Source organism: Lonchura striata, chromosome 6, assembly GCF_046129695.1.
Source record: "Lonchura striata isolate bLonStr1 chromosome 6, bLonStr1.mat, whole genome shotgun sequence".
Lineage (NCBI taxonomy): Eukaryota > Metazoa > Chordata > Aves > Passeriformes > Estrildidae > Lonchura > Lonchura striata.
In genome coordinates, this window is record NC_134608.1 from 35,633,820 (window position 1) to 35,658,321 (window position 24,502).

At 40.8% G+C, this 24,502-nt stretch overlaps 1 protein-coding gene across 6 annotated transcripts in view; it reads left to right on the plus strand.

The window, feature by feature from the left end:
* Positions 1-1,507: 1,507 nt before the first annotated feature.
* The window catches only part of PAPLN (papilin, proteoglycan like sulfated glycoprotein), a 50,526-nt gene continuing 27,531 nt past the window's right edge, over positions 1,508-24,502 (plus strand). The window contains exons 1-6 of one of the 6 annotated variants that reach the window (XM_077784136.1): positions 2,882-3,069; positions 8,518-8,650; positions 13,952-14,010; positions 22,247-22,362; positions 23,730-23,790; positions 24,054-24,156. In XM_077784136.1, coding sequence (XP_077640262.1) covers positions 13,954-14,010; positions 22,247-22,362; positions 23,730-23,790; positions 24,054-24,156 — 337 coding nt within the window. In that variant the 5' untranslated portion in view covers positions 2,882-3,069; positions 8,518-8,650; positions 13,952-13,953. Of the gene's footprint in view, positions 2,175-2,638; positions 2,742-2,881; positions 3,070-5,880; positions 7,259-8,246; positions 8,651-13,947; positions 14,011-22,246; positions 22,363-23,729; positions 23,791-24,053; positions 24,157-24,502 lie in introns of those variants that run through there. The other 5 variants (XM_077784137.1, XM_077784138.1, XM_021533544.3 and 2 more) reach the window with 5 other exon arrangements.

Genomic DNA, 24,502 nt, shown 5'->3' on the forward strand with positions numbered 1-24,502 from the left:
CAAGAACTACAAGAACATTATTAAGTTTGGTATGTAAAAAAGAAACATTAATTGAGGATCCCACTGCTATGACAGGCATTTTAATGATTGGGTATTTATAAAGTCATCTGAAGTTGTGGGGGGTTTTGCCTTCTAGTTTTTGAACCTTTGGGAATTGGATTTCCAGCTTTTTCTTGCCAATGGGCTAAAAGATTTAAACTGATCTGAAAGTTTTGTTTATTCACAGAAGGCCAGGGCTTCAGGCATTGGTTTGACCAAATATCATGAAGGGTTAGGATATAAGGTGACACCTAGCAGGATGGCATTAGCCAGTAGCTAATTGAGAGTACAGGTGTTAAAAAAAAAGCACATGCTCATGTAACCACTTCGTGATGCAAAAGGAGAGATCACAGTTTGGCCCACAGCCCAAATTTATTTTTCTTGAGAGAAAAATTGAATCTAAAGAGGCAGGACAATAATTTCTATATTGCTAATTAAGCATTAACACTGTTCAATTTTTTTTTTCTCCTGACAAGGATAACATAAGTAGCCATGCACCTGCACCACCATTAGATGTTCTTCTGGGATGTATTTTGTCTTTCAATATCCTAGGGCTTCCCTGCTGTTTGGTGCAGGTGTTGCCAATTTGTGTTGGGTTTCCTGTTAGGGCTTATCCTTGTTTATTGTGGCAGTTAGCTTTGACAGGAAAGCACAGGATTGCTTTTGCTTGTGGAAAAGATGTGACTTTTATTTGAACTCTGTCTCCTGTGGGATGAGTAATGGTAGGATTTGAGCACTGTGTACCTTTCATGGCTAGCTGCTAGACAGGGATTGAACAGCAGTGAGAAGAGAGCCATATCCCTGGAAAAGAATTGCTTCTGTGTCTGATGTATTTATGAATCTGCTAGAAAACTTCCATTTGGAGCTGTGCACATCTAGGCTTGTCACCAGTTGGCAAGGATATTGTCCCTTTTGGTTATCTAAAGCAGCAACATGGCCAAGAGGACAGAAGTGATACCAGTTCTGGAGATTTCATTGCACATCTTGATGTCTTCCATGGAAGATCCAACCTGTGGAGTTACCTGAAAGTGGAAGCTTCATCTTTCCTTTGGAAAGCAAGGTTCTCTCTCTTATAGTTACAAATTAACTACTGATGAAAAAGGACTCTAAAACTGGAAGGCAAAACATAAAAGACCAGCCCAAACTTAAAACTTTAAAGCTATTCTCATAATCTGACAAACTTTGGTCATAAAATTAATTAGGGTTGAAATGCTCATAGCTGTTATAATTGCTGGACCAGGATCTATTTTTCTAGATCAGTGGTCTCTGTATTTCATTATTTATTTGTTTTATACTATGCAGAGGACAAAATCAATAGGGAGCAGATTTATCTGTTTGCAAAATAAAACAATGGCAACACACAAGTTGTTATGCAATGTTTTCTCTAGTATCCACATGATTAAAACCACAAGTTTTTCCTTGTAATGCATCCAACTAGATTCCTTTTCCTTTAACAGTTTTAATGTTGTTAAATTGTTCCTTCATGGGAGTTTTCAGGGGGTTTCTGAATTGCATGGCATTTGTTAGAGGGAAAAAAAATAGAGAAACCTGTGCTGCCATTGTCTTTGGTTAAATTCAGGTCTGTATCCAAATTACTGCTATTTTCAGATTTTAAGGGTCTGCTTAACTTTGCCTAGACCCAAATCTAGCTGTGAATTGTGTTTAAGTTCGAAGTTTCTTTTGTCAAAAGTTTATTTATGAACTGTGACTCAGGCTGTAGTTTTAAAGTAAATGTGAAGTTTAATTTTTTATTTCAGAGTTAAGAACTTACTGAAAATGAATACTGAAGGGATCTGTGGATAGCTGTCTCTCTTTTGATATGATGCCTACAGCTAAAATAAAACTACTTACAAAGGGCTCCGCCCCTGCAACAACTTTAGGCACAGTTTGGAGCTCATGTGCGTGCTCACACACAGACTACAGAAGCTAGAAACAATTCCAAGGCAGGCGTGCCTGTGTGCATGCTTACGGCGCTGGCTTCCCAAAGCAAAAGTGAAAACTCTTGAGAAGAACCTGAGAGGCTGAAGGGGTTAAATGAAACACAACTCTGCTTTTCCCGTGCAGTAAGGATTAGTAACCAAACAGAAGCAAGAGAGAACAGCACTGGAGTGCCACTGTTTCAACAAGAAATATTGGTAAGTAAGCTCTGGAGCTTGAGTGCAGTGGGTCTCCAACTTTTGTGCTCACCTGTCACAGCCACATGCAGAAGGTAGGAGTTGACTTTGTGTTCTGGGCTGTTCCTGGTCCCTCTACCTGGATATCAAGTTTCTAGTAGTCTTTTCAGTGCTGTTCGTGCTCTTTAAACTATTTTTTATTTCCCACCTTTTTTTCTTTCCTTTCAGTTTAAAGAGTACAGGGGAGAGACCAGAGTCCTCATGACTGCAAAATGTTATTTCTCAGAAGGGAGGGAAGAAGATGCTCCATGAGTTTGGTGCATCGGTTACTGCCGGTGGGATTTTCCGTGCCCGCAGGTGCCGCTCCTGGCGCTGCGGCTGGCGGAGCAGGAGGTGCCCGGGAGGAGCGGAGTGCCGGGATGCGGGGCGAGCCCGCTGGCGTCACACGCACGCTCCCTCCGCGCACGGTGCGAGGCAAGGCCGCGGAGGGCAGGAACGGCGTTCTGGCACGCGGGAACAAAAGCCGGCCTGGCTGCTGCGACTCCCGTAGCCCCTGGCCATGACCCGGAGAGCTCCGCGGCCCGGCAGGTGCTGCGGGCGGGGCGCGGCTCCGCGCGGCGGCGGTGCTGGCTCCGCTGCCTGAGGGCAGCTGGGACGGAGCCCCGGCCCAGCGATGCCCTGGGAGCCCCCAGACCTGTCTGTGCTTCTCGGGACCGGGTCTCCCGCCCCGAGGGAGCCCGAGGTGTGAGGCAGGCCGAGGTGGCAGCTCCATGGATCCAGGGAGCGGTCGTGGCACGGAGGAGGCAATGGTCTGGAAGCAATGCGGGAGGGCAGCAGGTTTGCCTGGTGCACGGGCTGCTCCTTGTGAGGGGGTGGAAGTGGAGGAGCAGGTGATTTGAAACTGCGTTTCAAAAAGGTAATGCTAGCTTTGAATGGAGTCCCTAGGACTAGGAATAGCTAGTATTAGTGAAGGAGCTTAGAGAGATGGTGTGTTTCTTTAGATCTGCCTGTCGAGACCTTAAAATGAGTTTGTAAACCCCTTTGTTTGTTACTTTGGAAAGTCTCTACACAAACACGCATTTACGCTTCCTGCATTGTACGTATGAGGCCTTTCAACTGCTCCATTGTACACTGGCCTGCAGCTTATATAATTTTATCCTGGCTTCCCAGAGATGCACCACACACTTTAATGCCAGAGCATTCCCATTCTCTGCAGACAGAGCAGCCATAAAAAGCCATTCTCTCTGAGCTGCAGTGTGAGGATGAGCCAATATGCTGCACAGCTGTGTGTGTATGGGACAGCATCAGTCTGGGCTTCCAGGGCAGATGCTCTGCTCTTACAGGGAGCAAAGGGAGGTGCTTGTAATGAGGAACAAGGGTGGATAAAGTCACCAAGTGTCTTTGGTATGGCATTAACTTAAACTAATATTTGTTCACATCAGTGAATGAATTGATTGGTAAAAGGAAAAAAATTAAAACAGAGCAAATTTGCTATCTCTGGAACTGTTGTGCTTTTTTTCTGTCTACCGTGAGATAATTGAGACTTCTATTTTGGGTCTGTTTTCAGGTTCTTGTGCACTGTGAAGTGTCCTGACACCTTAAAGGTGTTTGGTTTTGAAATATATTTTCTCCTTGAGTTTAATTGCTTGATGGGATCACAGAAATGCTGGGGTTGGGATTGTTTCTTTGTAGCATTTGCCTATTCCAAATCTGTTTGCTAGTAAACAATCCACTCTGAATGTAGCATTTGATAGAAGATGTGTGATGAGTGATTTGAGGTGATTTTCCATCAAGGATGTAGAGCTTTGTTTGCTGGTCTCTATATGTATATATGTCAAAAAGAATATTAGGTAAAAACCAAAATTGTCTCAATTTTAAGGGAACGTAGCCACCACTGTGTAAAGAACTTAGGGAATGGATGATTGCAAATGTTGATGTTCAGTAAGTGCAGTAACTTCTTATGCAGATCACTTCCCTTTGGTTTTGGGATGGGTTTTCTCAGATCCAGCTGCTTACCAGCTTGGTAAAGGAGAATGCAGGTAGATCTCACCTAATCTGGCTGCTTTAGGGATTAATTGCTTCTCAATTTAGGCACCAAGATTCTTTTGGAGTCTAGGTGAATGGCCATGTCCAGACTTGCTAAAAGGGTTAAGAAAATAGGAAAGCAGCTACGTTGTTGCAACTGCTTTTCTTGGTAGCACTTTTTGAGTCAAAGGTGCAAAGTTTTTTGGTGGTGCTTTTTTTTTGGTTGTTTTTTGGTGTTTTTTTTTTGGGGGGGGGTTTCTATTAAAATAGGAAATCTGAGAGAAAAACAAACAAACAAACAAACAAAAAAACACATCCAAAAAAACCTCACCCCTAATCTTGACTGTGGACCCTTTCTTCTGAATATAGAGTAAATAAGGCAAAATACTGTTCTGTGCCTCAGGACATGTAGAGCTTAGGCTACCAGAAGGCTTTCTGTTTGTTCAGTGGGGATCTTATATGTTAATAAGATGTTAACCATTTTGTTAGTTCATATATATACCTAGTGACTTATAATACACAGCAAACAAACAGCTTTTTTGTAAGAGGATGGGAGCTCTGTTTGGTATGAGAACAGCACCTTGAATACCCAGGATGCAATTACAGTAGTCCTCACAATTACAGTAGTCCTCACAATTAGCATTTCAGGCTCATCATCAGCTGAATGTTTTCCCAGTGGCAGACTGATGCTCAGTGAGCACCAGAGGAAATAGGTTGCTTTGCTCTTAGGTCTGTGGGAAGGACGATGCAGAAGTGCTGTAAGCCCCGCAGTGTACCTGGCACAGCTACTGAGCCAGTGATGGATGATTGCTTGGATTCAGGACAGTCATTTGCAGTTATGCCCACTGTATGATGGACTTGTCAAATGGATTTATTTCTCTCAAAACTGATGCTCTGCTGGATACACCTTCACAGGCTAATTTTTAGCACTCCTGGATCTGAACTGCAATTTGTTGTGGTCCAGTCTTGTCTTGGACAATGAATAATAAGGGTTGCTAGATGTTTGGGAAGGGACTTCAGTATAAAAGTAATTGCGTGGGTGTTACTCATATGCATAGCCTACGATCAAATAATTTGTTTATGCTTTCTCACACAGCAATAAGCTCACCTTTCTGACGTGCAGATGTGATGTGTAGAAAACAAGTGCCATCCACAGATTGTTTATTTCTCTGCCTAGCTCTTAAGGCAGTAATTGGAGGCTCTGGTTTGGGCATCTGTGGGAGAAACATGCTTCAGACCAAAGAACCAATTTATTTTTAGATCACACCATTGTCGTTTTGCTGTGATCACACCATCAAGCATGTGCTTCCTTTGAGAGCTCTCCAGGCACTGCAGTGTGATCACACCCTCCTAAAATAATTTTTTATGAAGTTAATTTTTAGTGACAGATGAAAGATGCTAGGGCCAGTATTCTCAGAGATAGCAGGCCTAATTCCAATAGCACATATCCTCCCTCCTAAATTTGTTAATCTAAAGTTCTGGTTTAGGTTGTGATTTTGTTTCTTTTAATTCACCTCATGTTACTCATCTTTCTCTTGCACAATAATATAAGCAAGCTCACATTTCTCTGGGAGAATTTAGCCTCATACCACTAAAAGTGTGTCTGCATCACTGTTTTAGGGGCAATTCCTTAGGGACAGAATGTACCCATACAAGTGTGGTGTGTTTGACATGTTTATATATATATATATATATATATATATATATATATATATATATATATATATATAAAACTGATTTAGCTTTAAATGAAAAATATTATCTTAACTTCCAGAAGCAATGTAGAGGCAGCAGCAATCAAAACCCACATGAAGTTCAGGGTAAATAGTCTCGTGGTTCCCTGTCTATTATTAGTCCTCCAGCAAATTTATTTAAAGGTTTTACAGGTGTTCCCTGTGCATATATACTACAAGCATACTGTTGAATGTAGTGCTAACATCCTCTCAGTAAGCAGAGATGGGAATCTTGCAAAAAGAGGCAGAGAAAAATTTACATGGTTTTAAAATCTCTTCTTGAAATAACACTCATTTTTTATTTTTTAACCCATTGCACATCACAAAAATTGCTGTGTTTATATTTAGGATGGAATGAAGTTAAATAAATTTGAAGCAATCTCCTAGCATGAGAATCCTTTCTTTTCCTAAAGGATTCTCAAAAATTTTAATTGTAAGAGATTAGTGTCATCTGGGTAATGTGCTCAGGTGGGGGTTGGGGAGTGAAGTCCCTCCCACTGTAAGTGAAGAGCAAGTTTGAGACCACTTGTGGAAACTGCATAGACACAAGTTTGTAGGGCCTGATGAGATGCATCTCGGGTCGTGAGGGAACTGACTGACGTGTTTGTCAAGCCACTCTCCATGATACTTGAAAAGTCATGGCAGTCAGGCAAACTCCCCAGTGACTGGAAAAAGGGAAACATTTTTCCTATTTTTAAAAAGAGGATAAAGGAAAGCCCAGGGAAACAAACACTTGTGAGTCTCCCTTCTGTACCTGGGAAGATTGTGGAGCAGATCCTCCTGGAAGCAGTGTGGAGGCATGCAAAACAAGGAGGTTATGCAAGACAGGCCAGCATGGCTTCACTAAAGAGCAAATCCTGCCTGCCCTGCCTGGTGTCCTTCTGTGATGGAGTGACTGAAGCGACTGACAAGGGAAGACTGACTGATGTCAGCTACCTAGAATTCTGTAATGCTTTTGTGGTGGGCCCATATGAAGAACATGGCAGTTCTCCTGGATGAAAGGCTGGACATGAGCTGTCAGTATTTGCTCACAGCCGAGAAAACCAACCACATCCTGGGCTGTATCCAGAGCAGGATGGTCAGCAGGGGAAGGGAGAGGATTCTCCTCTGCTGCCCTTGTGAGACCCCACCTGGAATAATGTGTCCAGGTCTGGGATCCTCACTATAAGAAAGACATGGAGCTGCTGGAGTGGGTCCACAGAAGGCCACAAGATGCTCAGAGGGCTGGAGCAACTCTTCTATGAAGAAAGGCTGAGAGGGCTGGTGTTGTTCAGCCTGGAGAAGAGAAGCCTCCAGAGGGATCTTATTGCTGCCTTCTGGTATATAAAAGGGAGTTAAAAAAAGATGGTGAGTCACTTTTTATGTCGGCCAGTAGTGATAGCACAAGGGGTAATGGTTCTAAACTAAAAGAGGGGAGATTTAGAGTAGATATTAGGAGGAAATTATTTATTGAGAAAGTGGTAAGGCACTAAAAAAGTTGGCCAAGAAAACTGGGTATGCCCCATCCTTGGAAGTGTTCAAGGCCATGTCAGAAGGAGCTTTGAACATCCTGGTCTACTGGAGGTGTCCCTGGCCAGGGCAAGGGAAGGTTGAACTAAATGATCTTTAAGGTTTCTTCCAACCCAATCCGTTATATTATTTATAAACAGCATCAGTGCTCAGTGTCAGGTGATATTTCAGGTCAGGCTAAATAACTCATAGAAATGAAGCTTAAGCTGTGACAGGACAGTAGTAAATGTAAAAGATGGTTAGCCATTCCTCTTCAATTATGCTAGTGTTTGGAGTATTATGTCCTTGTCATGTATTTTCCATAGGCAGTGTGTGGCTTCTTTTAGCAGTGTCTAAATCAGTCTGTGTGCTTGTCATTATCCCTACATGCTCCCAGATTTAATTAACAGCTAAGCACAGCAAGACTACCAAAATAGAAAGCAGAATCCTATCTTTACTCCTTATAATAAATCTCTTGCTGCAAACCTAATAGTGGGAGGCTAGTTGCATAAAATTGAATCTGAGCTGATATTAATAGGTAGTCAGAAAATTGCCCTCATGAAATACTGTATTAACTCTTGCAAAGGGCTGGCATAGTGGTTACATTTGCTTGGAAGATGGTGCTTCACTGACCTAAGAGTGAGATATATCACTGGGGAATTTGGAGAGCCAGAACAAGGCAGGTCTGCATCTTCCCCATCCACTGATAGGGTATGGTGTGAGGCCTTACTAGAATCTCTGTGTGTTAATCTTGCCCTTGAGCCTAATGCTTTTTCAGCTACTGTTTTGTGTGATTTCAGTATTCAGAGGCTTCTGTGGCTTCCCCAAGTGTTGCTGAATTTTACTGTAGAAGTCCTCTGTAAAAAATATTGTCAGTCTTTGTCAGCCACATGAAGTGATGGCCTGGCGCAGATTCGTGTTAGCAATCAGCCTGAAGGCTGAGTTGAAACCATTGATAGAGCAGGCTCGAAGATGCTTGTTTACCACTATTCAGTTCTCTAGCCAGCTGGTGCTCTGCTGCTGTACTAGTTATTAAGTTTTTCTAACTTTTTTTTTATTTAACAAGGTGAATTTAAAAAATATTCTAACTGAAAGTTTGTCTTCCATTATATGCATAGCATGGCTGAAAGTATATCTCAGTGGGATTACTTTCTTGATGAGGATTCTTCAACTTCTAACATATATTAGAATGAATTATTAAATCTGGATACCAATGGTAAAGACACCATCATAAAACTTCTGCTCAGGCAAGTTGTGTTTTCTTTGTTTTCTCCTCTTTCCCATTAAGCCCTTTCAGCCAATCCTGTGTTTGTACTCATTTATAAACATTTACCCTTTGCTTTGTATACAAGCAGCTCTTCATGGATTTGGTTCATGGCATGGTCAAGACAAAGGAAATTCATCATCATTCTGTTTTAACAAGCACATAGACATTATTTGGCTTATCTGCCCTAACCCAAAGGACATAAGATCTTTGAAAATTTGTCCAACACTAGGATGATTTACTGTGTTTGGGGAACAAAACAGGCATATTAAGAAGTATCTTGAATGTGATATCATCTGCCTAAAGTTGTGATTTATCTCCTTGTTCCTCTAGGCTGTGTGATGTGGTCCTTGTGCTCTCCTCACTAGGCTCACATCCTAAGCAAAGGGGAGGTTTTTCCCTATCCTTGATCCCTGTTCCACGGAGCCCCTTTGTCTCCCCACCTTCATCTTAGCTTCTTTCTCTGTGTGTATATTTTTCCTTCTTAATTCTTCCAGCAAAAACTTAAAAGGTGCTTCTCAGTTGTCAAGGCAAACAAAAGCAAGCTGGAACAAAGATATGCTGGGTGGTTTTTAGAGCAAAGCAAAAATCATAATGTCTTTAGAAAATGTATTGAATCTAAAAGCTCAAAGACTTTGCTCTCAGTCAATGATTCAAAAAATTTCTGTCAGTGAATAACAGGATGATGATATGTTGCCCATTCTGGCTTCCCACCTCCTTCAACCAAATTTCTAAAAATATAACATCAAAGTGAAATCTGATGTGTTAAATGGGAGTGAATGGAGGAAAGGGAAGAAATTTCTGAAAACCTGTGTGTAGTGGGATCCCTGTGGCAACATCTGTTTTAGTGCTGGATGTGCTAAACTTTACAATAAGCCATTTCTGTTGATATTGCAGCAGGTAAATATTTATTGCCAGGGTAGCCAACCACTATTTCAGAAGCTGTGCATGCAACTGTGCAGCTGTCAGGGTTACTTCAAAGGAAATGATATATCCATACTGGGTAATTCAAATTCCCAAAAGGGAGATGAAATTACTTGTAAGGACCTTCCAAAGTCAGTAATGCTGTGTGGCTTTGCCACTTACCTGCATGTCCAGCTAAATCTCATCTAGCTTACACAAGCAGGAGTCCTGAATGAGTCTTTTTGCCTTCTGCCTATGAACCACTCCTAGAATAATCCCTGACCCACAAATGTGATATGTGACTTTGGCTAAAGATGATTTAGAAATGTGGTTCACATGCCAAAGAAGGCTGATCTGTCTTGTGTGCTAAACAGAGAATAACACTGGCTGTCCAATTATTTTCGAAAAGAATAGAGAAAACCTGATAAATGTGTGAGCAATGGAGTTCATGAAACTTGTTTTATTCTGGCTTTGTGATCTGATTCTGTAGTGCCTAAATAGCTTAAGTTCTTGCTTACACAAGGATAAGTTATTCATAACATTACTTATAAGTTTGTATTTCCTTCCTGTTGAAAAGAAAAAGTCATCGTCTTTACATCATCATTACAAGTTCAACACATCTCTTCATCCTGGTTCAGTATCTTTTCCCTCAAAATGTAACTTCATTGCTTTTGAGACCCTGAAATTAGACAACTGATTCCAAGTTATTTTTCCATATATATACCAGCAATGTAGGTCTTGTTTCCCCAAGAACATGGATGTTGAGAGGTTGCTTGAAAAAGTGGCCAAGTTTAAATAAGCAATTTTATTTGTGCATTGGAAGGCAGGATTTACACACATAAAGTAAATATAGGAGTCATTAAAACTGTCCTTGATTCTAAAACATATTCCTGGTCTTCATGAAGATTTGACTGATCTTGCTAAAGCTGCCTGGCCCTGGATAAGAGTTTCAAACTAAATAAAATATTTTTACAGCAGATCACTGCTGGCTCCACTATAGAGAAGTCTCCAAGTCTGCCCATCTGTCTTTTCTAGAACTTCTGTTTGTACAAACTTCTGTTTGTAAAGACAGAAGCTTCTTTCTGAAGTGGGCTCCGTGTTAAGCCCTCAAATAAGGGTGCTTATCCCTGTTTCCAGTGGTAGTGGAGTTCTTGTGTTCTGTTCAGTTAGGAAATTCCAGCTATCTCCTCTGTGGTCCTCTCACCCTCCTGTTTTGGAATAGAAGGTTCCTGAGCTGTTAAAGTTAAATCCCAGTGTGAATTTCTCCAGTGTTTGGAGAAGCTTGGGTCAGCATCTCCTACAGAAAACAGTCCAGAGCTCAACTCTGAAGCTGGTTCTTTTCGACCAAGCTCACAGATGGCTGGAACCACTCCTGACTTTATTCGTCTCACCCAAGCAGTTAATTCCAGATGTGACTGCCTAGACAATTTGAATCTCTTCTGGTGTATGGGCAGAGGTTTCAGCTAGGCACACCTCTATTTCTGTTTGTTCCTTTCTTGTTGTGAACTCATAAACCCTATCCCTGAGATAACTTCATATTTTAGCACTACGGCAGGAATTCCTCCTTGTGAGCTTTCCAGCAGCTGTTCCATAGCTTGAGCATAAAGTCACCATTTCCCCTCAGGCTCTGCTGCTATTTCTGGGTGGAGGAGGGGTGGAGATGCTGTTCTAGCACACAGTGGGAAAAGGGAGATGGGGAGGGTTGAAGAAAACTAGAGAAGGGCAGGAGGCTCAGGGAGCAGCAGCTGCTGTTGTTACAAGTGAAAGAACTGCAAAACACTGTGCTTTTCATTCCTTCCCCTGCATACCCAGCCTGCAGTGAGAAGAATGGTGAGTGAGCAGAATAAACACATACTGCTGTACCCCAGGTCCTACAAGGAGGTAAAGGGCCATTAAATCCAGAAACAGAACTTGACCCTTTTTTTAAGGTTTCAGACAGATTCTTCAATCCCATCTGTTGTGGTTGAAACTAAGGTGAAAGGAATCAATGCTGAATCCTACATCTGATGAAACTTTTAAAATAACAAGTTTGTTGACACTCAGTAATCAAATACAGGATTTGTTTTCCACTGGGGAATTTTATAGGATACAGATGCTCCTGTTCTTCCTTCTGCTGATCCTTCCTGGAATCTCTTGACCAGTTTAATCGATCTGGATGGTCTATTCATTTTAATTCAAAATTTGGGACATATGATAGCAATTTCCATACAAGTGAAATGGTGCAAAAGTACAAACAAGCACCAGAGCTGTAACCTCTCACTGCTTTGGTGCAAATGGTTGCCCCATACATGGGGTTCTGACTCTACTGGTCTCCTCAGAGAATCTTTTTCTGCTGCCTGGCCTAAAAACATCCAATGGAAAATGGGAGCACCGCTAGCCCTAGTGACCTGCTCCTCTAGCCTCTTCTTCAGGAGCCTCATGTGGTCCCAGCTCTCTGTCTGCCTCTTGGTAGAAAGAGCTGAACAGACAGTTCATTAGCAGCAGAACAAGGGTTTGATTTTCAAGGCCATATCTGTGGAGCTGAGAGGTGGCTGGAAATGCAATATATGAGAGAGAAGTGCTGGGAAAGAGATGATTTTTTTTCCTCTTGGTAGCAGGAATAGGAGCTGATGTCAAATATAACACCATTCAAGGAAGATGCTGCTTTCACAGTGCCTTTTCCTAGTGCTGTGGGCCATTATAAGGTCATTCAGGAGAACTTTGCTACTTGGGTATACAGATCTTGTAGCAAAAGGGTCTCTTCTTGCCTGTGCTTCCCTTAAGAAAGGGTAGGATGCTTGGTAGGGTTGTGACAGAGATACAGCACAGAGAGCATTCTTGACGTCTTCTAGAGGGTATCCCCAGGTTGTTTCTCCCTGATTTGAATAGGAAGAGTAGTAGTAGAACCTGTGGGTGATGGAGGATACAAAGTCTTCCCTCATTTTCCTAAGAATAACTAAACCAAAATTAATTATAGCCTTTTCATATAAAAAGCTCCTATATCTTCATTTTCTTATGGTGCTCAGTATCTAGGGAGAGAAGTATCAGTGCTTGTTTTCCCGATTCCACTTTCCCTGCTCATTACTATTTTGCAGAGACTGATGCAACTGATTTTTTTTTTAGTAGCTTTTACATCTGAAAGTATTTAAGAACAAGCTTTTTATTCTCAGCATGGTGAATGTTGGGAGTGTTAAAATCCATGGTATATATGGACTTGGAGAGTTGTAATAAAATCTGTTCATTGAGGCCTAAGACTATAAGAAAAATGGCTACCCATCATAAAGCAACTTGAAATATTCAAATACCAGATAAACTAAATTTCATTTTGGGTATTTCTTGGTTCTGATGTCATATCCTCATGCAACAATGACTTTATGTCAATGTTATCACTGTTAAAAGTGATACACATTCTGTATTTTATCTGGATTTAATAGGCCAGGCTAAAGGAGCTATATATGAAGTTTTAATATTAAAACAGATATTGTTACAAGGACTGACTAAATAAACATTTCTTCCTTGATGCTTTTGCATACTGTGAAAGGAAAATTTTTTCTTTTACCTTTCGTTTTCCAAGTTAGAAAGAAGCCCAAACTAGATAAAACTGCTAGGAATATCTAGTCTGACTTTTTTTTTTTTTTTTTTCCCCTGGGCTTAACTGGTCACAAGGTCATTAGAAAACGGTGATGAGAAAGAGTCCGATTGTAGTGGCTGAAGTGTCCCTGTCACAGCTGTGAGCTCTGGTGTGTGGTGGTTGGTGTCGCTGCAACTGAAAAGAGGAAGGGTTAAGTAGCAACAGGGAATGTACCACCAAAGTATTGTGGTCTAAAATGTGGATGATGCCCCAAATTTAGGAGCTATTGTATGTTGCCATACCAGCCTACATGACCTGATCTCCTTTCTTGCTCTGCAGACGGACATAACTGGTCATGGTGGACTCTAGCTACAACTGTCCATCATGAATTGTTGGATTTTAAACAGGCACAACCACACAAGATGAATGTAGGGTACAGAAATTTTAACTGTGGAATTTTTTACCTTGGGTTGGTTGAAGTCATTGCAATCCTCATGTATTTTATCAGGTGTATACATAAAGGGGTGGGAGGGCAGACATGCAACAGCATGCACCTTCCACTGTGCCTGGGGATGGTGTTCTCATAATACCAGAGGAAAGTTCAGGGAAATACCCGTTCTCAGTAATTATATCCTGGCTTTCTGTGCAGGGTAATTTCAATCTTTGCAGATGCCTTCATCTATCCAGGGAGCTGAGTGGTAAAACTGCTTTTTTCCTCTCCCCTTGATTTTACTTCCACCTCCATTTTTACTTCATGATATTGTATCTTTTCCACCAAACAAACAGCAAAGAAGCAAGCAATCCTGGTGAGTAATTTTTCTGTTCCCACAGGCAGAGATGAAGAATCTGTTCCTTCTGCTCATGCTAACAATGACACCACCTTCTGCATTTTCAGTGAGTAAATATTCTTCTGAACACTGTTATAAGAAATGAAAGATACTTCTGTTAAGAACTGTCAACATCTGTAACTCAAATGCTTTGTAGAAAATATTTCTGAAAGAGCTAATTGGTTCAAGTCATCAGGCCTATTGTGGCACATCTTATGAAAAGTCTAACATGGCAATTAAATAATAGAATTCTGGTCATGCCTTTGGTTCTAGGGATGTTATCTGCAAGGCAGTAATTGCTGTATCCTGCTTCAAAGCTAGAGAGACTTATCACTTGAAATAAAGAGAATGGATTTTTGGTTAACTTATTTTTCTCTTTTCCTTGGTCTTAGAAGTATAAGCCATGTGGTTTAGCTTTGCTAGGAGAAGTTACTTTATGTTAAGCCGATGTGATATTATCAGAAAAAGAATGCAGCAATTACAAACTGGGATTCCTGTTCTTTCTGAGTGAGAAGCAGGATCTCTCTGAAGCTTGAGAACTGTTTCCCTGACTTGAAGTTAAACTTTATTAGTGAGTTGGTCATCTAAGGTAAAAGATGACCTGCAGAGAACAGTGAAAGTGTTAGCAAAGAAAGATATTACATGTTTGTTAGGTGTAAAGGAAAAGAGAGTGGGGGAAAAAAGAGGCAATTATCACTTGGAGTAAGTGTTTTGTTTTCTAGGCCACCTTTGAAGATCAGGGATGAGAGAGAAATCAAGCAGAGTTTGTTGGTTGTCATATTTTCTCTTACAGATGGAAATATACTTAAATGAGTGCTTGCTGTCTCACATCTAAAAAAAAAAAAAAAAAAAAAATCATACTGTATGTTAAAGGGACCAGAAATGGAATATATTCTATTCAGTTCATCTGTTCATCTGCCTATTTCCAATTTGGAGATTTTGGTGATTTTTTTTTTTTTTTTTTTTTTTTGGAAGGGCTACTACTGAAATACCCTGAGACTGTGAAGGCTGACATTTCTCTGTAGCCTTAGATTCCTACCTCCTGCATGCAATCAGTAATTCCTCTTGAAGCTGTGCTGAATGAAAGAAGTTTTGCTTGGCCACCGCTGAAGTATGTCAGTTTCTCTGACATACTGGATCTGTCCAAGTAATACATTTCCTCTGAACACTGTTTCTTTATATGGATCTGCATTTCTAGGTTGAAATGCTGCTTTTTAATTTATTCTGAATAATTTAACATTGTTATTGTTTAAAGTGCTAATCTATTGAATAAACTTTTAGATGTCTTAACCAGCTTTAACAAAGGGCAGAAGGTGCACAAGGACATCAAAGTTAAGGTCATACAGAAACAGTAAAAATTACTGTGAGGACAGAGAAAAAGGAGATTTTACTGTTATCCCTATGGAGGGAAAGGGAGAAAACATGCACAAGAATAATTTTTCCAGGTAGAACCAGCTTGATTTGCCCTATAACGTGTCTACAGCTATGTCATGAGCACGTGTCTAGAAAAAACATTAAATATAGGCAAATATCATTTCCCCAATACACTTCCAGTATATGAACCCTTTCAGCTTGAGATGTCTCTGTCTCTTTCCTGAATTTGGTCAATGCCTCCTTAAATCCATAATACCAAGATCCCGCTCTTGAGAGCTAAATATCAACTATCATTAATTATTAATTAATAATTAATAAATAATAGCATTTTGGGATAGGACTTGTGTTTCCCCTGTGTGTCACTTAAGTTGCCTACATTAAATCTCCACTGTAATTTTAGTGATAAATTGCTAATACTATAATGTTTTTCCATATTTCTTTGCAGTATGTTTCTGATTTTCTGTTGTCCTTTACTACCCTATATTACCCTTATCATCTGCTTTCATTACTTCTGTGGTTTTGGCATAACTAGTAAATGTGTTGAGGCATTCTGGTTCCTTATGGAATTCTGCTGCTAATGTCAGGTCTTGCAGTGGATGGAGATTTTACTCCTGCTTTTGTCTTTGGGCCACTTGCTCATCATCCATTGAACAATTGTCCTTCTGACTGCTTAATTTCCTTCAAAGCTTTAGGTGAAGGATTTTTTTGAGAAGTTTTTTGCAAATCTGAGTGTATCTAGCAGAGTACCTTTGTTAATGTATTTGTGAATTGAAGAACTGCAATATTCTTAAAAGAATTTAGAATGTTCTAAGAACTGCAATCTTCTAAGAAGAAGAAGAATTTGCCTTTAAAAGTCTTACTAACTTTTTCCCAAACATCCTGTATTTATGCAGGTGCCTGCTAGCTCTGTTCTTTGTTATAACTTCTATTAATTTATCAGCTGACGTCAGTTTTACACTCTGTGAATGTACAGTTCCATAGGTTCCCCTGGGATAATTTTGTAAACTGGTGTCAGATTTTCCACTTTCCAATAATCACATGTCGAAGTGGATTTAGCTGAGAGGGTTGTCTGCTAGTATGTAACAGTTTATCCATTTCAACCTTGAGTTCCTGTTAGGCCCCTTGGATAAACAACTTCTAGTGACTTCATACTGTGTGTTTTGTCCACTTTTCCAAATAAGTTTGGGGTCATAAAGTTTACTCACAATCATCCTCTTTGTAGAGTTTTCTGAATGTGCTCCATTTCCTCCACAAGGATTCCAAGAATTAATTTGACTTCTCTGCAATGCCTGTATCTTTTTAGAGTTCTTTAAATTCTCTCCTCATCTCCAGGCCACCCAGAGTTCCTGGAACCTTTTCATTTCTGAAAAGAACTGGTACCTGCTCTGCCTGCTGCCCAGCAACGGGGCACAGAGCCATGGGGCAGCATGTCCCTGGCTGTGCCGTGCACCAGGCATACACCATGTCCTCCCAAGCTGACAGAAAATCTATGGGTGTGGAAGGAGCTAGCTGTAGGGTGGGACAGCCCAGAGAGGTGTGCTGAAGAGTTGAAGAGGGAACATGGAACCATGAGAGAGTTGGTTCAGTGATGTAGGGAGAATCTTAAGTGTTTTGAGAAAATGAAGGTATCAGGGAACTGCTGGATTCTACTGGTTTTGTTAGAGGGGATATGCTAACGAGCTATGGCTAGGGTGAGAGTGGAATGAAAGGAGATGTACACAGTGAGTGTAAACCACAAGCCATTTAAGCTAACAAAGCCTTTTTTCCCTCATCTCCGTAAAGCAACTTGTGTTAATAAGATAGTCACTTCTTCTGCACCACTTTGTATTTTGCTTCCTGCTGTCACTATCTTGTTCACTTTCATTCTTGTTTTTCTATTTTACTCAAATACAATTCTTTGATTGCTTATTCATTATTCATAGAAATGGTACTTGGCATTATTCTCCTTCAAGGCTCTTTGCAAGCCTGCTGTGTCTGTGCCAAGATGAATGGTTAAGATAGAATTAGAAAAATATTCTTTGCTGATGTGATTTGGATTCATTAGTTCTTTTTTGGTAGCATTTTTGGTTAATATCCTAGCTGGTCGCAGATGAAGCCATCTTGAAAATGCATATTGGCATAGCAGCAAGTATCTAAATTATGAACATGTAACATATACTGAATGTTTTCAGCTCCCTTTCAATTAAGTTTGAGAGTTGAATACCACATGTCATGCAGAGCTTAGATATGTGAAAATATATTTTTGGTGGTCGTCATTGTAGTACTGGGTAATTTTTCTGGATATAGAAAGGAGAAGGAAATAGTTCGTATCCCAAAGAGCACATGGTCTAAGGACACAGTCCATGTGGGTTATTTTTGTTAGGGCCCTGAGGGTACTACTAGGCCTTACAGGCCCTAACTGGACTCTCCGCACCCAGCCCACTGCCCAGGACACCCTTTTAGGCTCCTGGGACTTCTGGCTCCTGTGTAGTTGAGGATCTGCACAACTCTGCCTGGCCAGCCATGGGCCCTGATGAGTCAGGCCCACCTGCAGTCCCAACTCCCAGCCTGGTTTCAGGTGGAGGTGCCCAGTTCCCAGGACTGGGGCTGCTCACTGGCTTGTGCTGCTCCCTGGTTTGTGCTGCTCCCTGGCTTGCTGTCCTGGGAGAGCCTTCCACTACTGGCCCACAGGGAACAGCCAACCTTTGGGGCACTTAACACTTTATTTCTTTTTCCCTTTCCATTATGAACTTTTCTCTGAGCAATTAACTTCTCCCTAAGCACTTATTATTCAATGTTGTCAAAGTTGCATTTTTTCACTGGAGACTTCTTACTTGCCAAGGCTTTGGCAATGAAACCATTATAGAAGTGATAGTGGTGATAGTTTTCTTTTGTAAAGTATTTGTTTTTCACCGTTCTCTCCTACATGTTTCCTAAATGTTGCTATAGTTCAGGGTGTGTCAAAATCAACATCAACCATATTTCAGAAACTATAAACACCAGAAAGTAGATATTCATCAAATAAAATGATGCAGTGCTATTTCAAAAATACTAAGAAAGGTTAAAGAGAGAGAGTCTGAGTTTTAAGCCATGGAAACACTATATAACTGTAACACCACATTACTTATCATTGTGAGCAATATTTGTTTTCAGTAGGTAACAGCTGAACAGAGCCTTGTTGTCAGCCTCTATTTCTTGCCACGTTCTCCCTGTCCACTCTGAGATTTGTATCTGATTCCAGTGGAACTTAGTAAGCATATGAAACAGCTCCAGAAGTCACAGTAACAACATTTCAGTGTCCAAAATGATGCTTCAGTCACACCTCAATAGGCCAAAGCTGTGCAACCTTCTGGGCTAAAAGTGACCACTGGCCTTGTCCGAAACCTCTCGGGCATAGCGTGGTTATCAGTAACCACATGCTTTGAGTAGTGGCTGTTGGAGTAGTGCAACAGGATATTTTGTTGCTGCTCGTCAGTCTGGAAAAGCAGCACCAAAAAAACCCACAAAATAACCCAGGGTGACTATCTCTGAGTCCTGAAAGGTGCCCAAGGGGCAAGGGGTAAGAACTTACCTGGGATGTAGGTTGTTGGGATGTGTGACTGCAGAGCTTCATTGCTCACTTGGGACTGTATAGTAAATTGATGTTTCCTTTGATAGCTTGCTAGTATTTGAGTTGCAACAAGGCACTAGGAAATTGTTCCCACTGAATCACTTCTCCAAACTGGTGATATTAACTATGTGGATTGCTGCATGCCTGCAATGTGTTTGCCTGGGAAGCACAGTCCTCTTCCCATGCATAGTTTCCTATCCATCTCATCAAACTGACTGGAAAGTCTTTCAAGGACACCCTTTAAAGTGCTCCTACATAGTGCCCATTCATAGCTTCTCTTCCAGTACATGTGTCATACACAAAAATAAACATTACATGGTATATAATAAGCTATCTAGTACACTTTTCCAGAATTCTTTTGTTTGCCTGTGATGCATACTGGAACTGTCTTTGCAGATGAGGTCTGGAGGTCTAATGACTCAGAGGCATAGCTCTTGACTTGCTGATGATGTCAGATGCAGTTGGCCTGGTAACAGCAGATGCTGCAACTACATCAGCAGTTCTTCTGTCTAGGAACTGATGAAAGCAATGCAGTGTTCATAAAAATAAAATCCTGGCCTTCTAAACTTGTATACCACAGCAGCCTGTATGCAAATGGACCCTGAGAGCCCACAGTGCCAGGGTCATGGGCAATATCAATATTCCCAGAAAGGATGCATTGCTGGTGTCTCAACTGGTGATAAAACTAGACATGGACAGAGCAGTTGGGCATTAATTGACTGCTCTTTGGGGAATTTTTAGAAGTCAAGAAAGATGGTTGTGTGCATTTTCTCTTTTCTCTTGAAACAGTAAAATATATACTTTATGCAGATAAAGAATCTACATTCTTGTATGAATGTCAAGCTGAAGCAAGGGAAGAATGGAACCAAATGAATTTGTAACAGTGATGAAGATTGTAGATTTTTCATTCTGAAATCCATGAGGGAATGGAATTTAGTTGTCCTGGCTGACATGAGATAAAAGCATCCCAGAGTCTGAAGAGAGCAGAAAGAGGCTTTTGGAATAGAAACTGTCTGACAGCATCTAAAACTGTCCTGTTGTCAGGTTATGTAATAATATATTTGTTATTATAAACATGCAGCTTTATCTTTGTTTGCCTACACATGTGCAGTTACTGAAGCAATGAGGACCATACACAGATTTCCAAATATGGGAGTTGGGCCCCTATTAAAATCTTTCTCTGACACTGTACAGCTTAGGGAGGATTCTTTTGTCTAATGCTCCTTTTGGGGTGTACATAAATGGAGTGATACTGAGAAAAATGATTGTTCATGCACTCTGTGTATGCATAAGCCTTAGAACAAAGAGTCCCTGCAGATTTTACTCTCTATAGAAGGAATAAATAATGCTAGTTCTGTAGGAGGGATATTGGAATATTTATCAGGGTGGTGTGTGTGTGTCAAGGAAGGGCTTTCTATCCTAATTGGCTTCCAGTAATCTGACTTTCAAATGCTCTTCCTTTGGATTTTTATCTACATGTTTCCTTCTCCCTTATGCTGACTGAAAGGTCCCTTGTTTCCAGGGTGAGCTAATACTGCACCTAAATCAGTCAGTTGATACAGAGGAATAAGACTGTGAGAAAGAGTGCTAGTGTATTTTATTCTTTTGAGGGTAAGGGAGGAGGGATTACAGGGAGAGAGGAATTAGGTGTCTGAAAGAAAAACTTGGGAAAATAAGATTGCTGAAAAAACCTTGCTGAAAGCTAAAACACTATTGTTGGGATTATGCCCAGAAAGGCAAATGAGAATGCAGGAGACAAACAGTGAGCTGAATATCTGGAGTGAAAGAGTGGGAGAAGGGTTTGGCACAGGATCAGGGAGATGTTGACTTGGCCAAGAGGAGGTATGTAGAAGTGGCTGTAACCTGGGCAGTGCCACTGAACAAGCAGGGCGAAGACAAACAGAGTTAATCTGAACCAGAGGTATTAGAAAAAAATGTGTGAAGAAAGGTAAGTAGCTGAGCTAGGAAGAAAGTGTTTCACATTAGAGAAATAGAGGTAATAATTTGGGGTGACTCTGCAGCTATATAGTTGTGGGTAATTTGGTAGTAAATGCATAGATATGATTGGCTAATATTTCTAATATTTCTGACTGTTCCTCTGCCAGAAGCAGGGAATTAAGGTGAAGTAAAGAAACAAGACTGTAGCTTGGACATACAGTAAGGCAGAGAGTGTGTGAAAAACTATAAAACCTGTCTAACTGACAAGGGTGGATTAACCCATGCATCTTGCCTGAGCTGGACTCACTGGATGATTTATTAGACTAGCTCCTATTTCTAGCAGAGGTTTGGATGTTTATGTGTGGAGGCAAGTTAGATCACATCACAATAATTTTTAACCTTTTTTTCTCTGCCTGCCCACTCTTCACTACAGCAAATGTCTCAGTGCCCAAATGGCCTGTACTACCTTTTCTCAGCAGTACAATTGTATACATAAACTGCCCTATATTTTGCATCTGCCCAGCAAACCCTGTTTTTACAGTGTCACTCACCAGGTAACCCTGCACTTAACTTCTTTTTTCAAGCAGAATTAATCCTTCTGAATCTTGAAAATATTACTTTTTCCCTTAAGATATTGCCATTCTTCCCACTAAACACACATGTCCTGCTGTATGTGGATCCCATCAGCTGCAGAAGGCCTTTTTTTTCTGAAAATATGATATTTCATATATTTTGAAGTCAATGTATTTTGGTTGGTTCCATCACACTTGTAAATTTTTGTCTATATTATCATGGTTATTTATCTTAATGTCAGTATTTGACTTTTTAAATACAAAATTAATAAGGGTTTTGCTAATGAGGGCCCAGACCTTTACATTGTCATTGGACACAGTTGGGTAAGGAGAATAAAGCTCCATATATGGAATTCTGTTGCACTAAAAAGTGTGTTCTGGGGCATTTTGTTCAGCTTCCTTTACTTCTCTTAAGTATTGGATTTAGAGCCAAGGATTTGGGTTTACGTGGCTCTATTGATCTGGTGTGGAGTGACAGGGCTCAGAGTCCCTGAAGTAATGATTTGCCTTTGCTGCTTTGCTGAGACAAAGATGTTATCTTCTATTAGATCGTTATTCAAAAGTGCTGAAATTCTATGAATAGCCAAACAGTAGCAGTTAAGAGAGATTATGAAGCTGGATGCACTATATGGCTTCAGCAAGCTAATACTCCTAGAGACCTGATCTTTCTGATGTAGTACTGTGTGCCACTTTTCATGTTAGGAATACAGCACAGCAATATAGCCTTTTTTTGCAAGGGAACACATAGTCTCTCTGCTTCATTTTCTTTTTATTTTTTTTCCTGTGTTGCCATGTGTTTTTGCTATGTGTGTGGGGTTTTTTATTTTCAGGGCCACCGGATGAAAAGGCAGGTTGATGTCTGGGGGAGCTGGGGTGAATGGAGCAAATGCAGTCGGAGCTGTGGCGGTGGAGTCAGTTTTCGGCAACGACGCTGCTATTCCCAAAGGTGAAGGCTAACCTTTTTTTTTTTTTTTCTTTTTTTTTTTTCTTTCTTTTCTTTAAATGTGTTGTGCTGTTACTGAGCTCCTGAAGTTATGTTCCAACATATAGCCAGAAAAAAATGACTTAATGTTTGATCCCAGGGGAATGAGTCCACTTTGAGATGAGCCCCAGTTTTAGTCTTGTCACTGCTGCTTTGAGTAGGGCCCTCTTCAACACATGCTCACTTTGGCTCCTTTGATAGAGCACAGCAGTTTCTCTGTGAGATCTGAGGCTGTGCAATCGGGATTGGCATGGTAGCAGCTGCTCAATTGGGTCTAGTGTGGCAAGCCCTGAGGGAGATGGAGAACAGGCCAGAGCAGTTGGTTTCTGTCCTGAGAGCTGGTGACAGCACTGAGGTTTTTTCAGGTTTATGATTCCCAGGATGGTAAATTGCCCCAGAAGAAATGGAAGCATGAATTGGCTCAAACAGTATTAGCGCTGTGCCACCTCATTTGCAGCTGAGTTAGTTGCATCCTAATGAGGATGATGACTGGTACTGCACCTGTTGGGAATGATGGACCTTAGAGATCCTGTTGTGGATGAAAACAAAGCAAAGGAGGAAAAAAAAAGCCAGACTATCAATATAATGCAAAAAGCAGCCTCTTTCTGTTTAGAGAAATGCGAGGAGGTTTTGTAATAGAAGAAGCCAGAGTTATGAAGCTGCTGCTTCCCACAGAGAATAAAGAAAGGTCTCTTTTGAAGGCTGTCCATTATGGTTTATACTTGCTAGAATCCCTGAAGGCCTGTCTCTCCATTTTAGGAACACTGAGGTGTTAGGCATCGATTGGCTTTTTAGATCAATTTCCTCCATAATTGTTACTCTCCATAATTCTCAGCTGGGGTCATTTGACTGGACTAAGGGTATTGCACACTTCCATGGGCATGTTTCGTCCTTCCTAATAAGGGACCTATTAAGCACAAAAAAAATCAAGATAAATGATGCACAAAGTTATTCTGAATTGGCCATTATCCTCGTGCTGCTCATAGCATGTTTTCCTTTCTTGTATGGACACCTCGACCCTTTGCTGGTGGACAATGGACTAAAATCTCAGCTTCCATTATTTGGTTCAAACGTGACCCTGAAGGGCTGCACTGCAGTTGTTCATGGGGTGTGTCTTATTTATGCCAGAATACAAGCCATAACATAAAATGCCACTAGAAAATGCCAGCTTGCTTTAGTTGTGAAGAAGTGCATTTTAGTTATTTTGCTGTTTCAGGGAACTCTGTGATGGGCATATGCTTAGTGTGAAGGTGATTTGTAATATCTGCCATGAGATGACTTTTTGCATGTGTATTCTTCAGAGAGCTCCATGTATTTTTTCTGTCTTCCAGGACAGAAGGTCCTTCCAGTTGTGTTGGGCCAACACGAAGCTATCGGTCATGTAATATTCAGGTATAGTGCTCTGCTTTTCATTTTTCTTGCCTGTTTTTCTTCCCCAGACAAACAAAATTCTTGTTCAGAAATAAGATGTGATTACTAGTTCCTGTTTCTCTGATGTCACTAGTGCATGCAGTTCATTAACAGTATCCATTCAAAAGTATATTGAAATTTTGCCCCAATTTAAATGGGAGGAATAAACCCCACATTTTTGTTGTACACTTTCTTTTCCTCCTTTTTTATAATACTCCAGTATGAACGTTTTCTCTTCCAAACAGAACTGCCCGGAAGGCTCCCGGGATTTCCGGGCAGAACAGTGTGCAGAGTTTGATGGGACAGAATTCCAAGGCAAGAAATATAAGTGGCTTCCATATTATGGAGGTAATGATAAACATGTGGGGTTATACTTCATCACTACCTATCAACAATATGTTTTGAAGTGACTGTAATGTTTTTTACTGTAGTACCCTTGCAGGATACTTCCTTAGCTGGAGTGTGGGACAGGAGTTGGCATGGAAAAAATCCTTTTGCCAGCAGGAAAGCACTGCTGTCCTGGATGCATGGGCCAAGAGAGAGCATTGTAGCAATATGTACTTGTCTCTTGTAACAGCCATTCCTTCAGAAACATTACTCAAGGAAATCTGGAACTGGTTGCAGTGAGGTTCCAAAGTATTACAGGAGCAGAAGTTCTGCTGTATTTTCCAGTATTGTCAAAAGAATATTAATA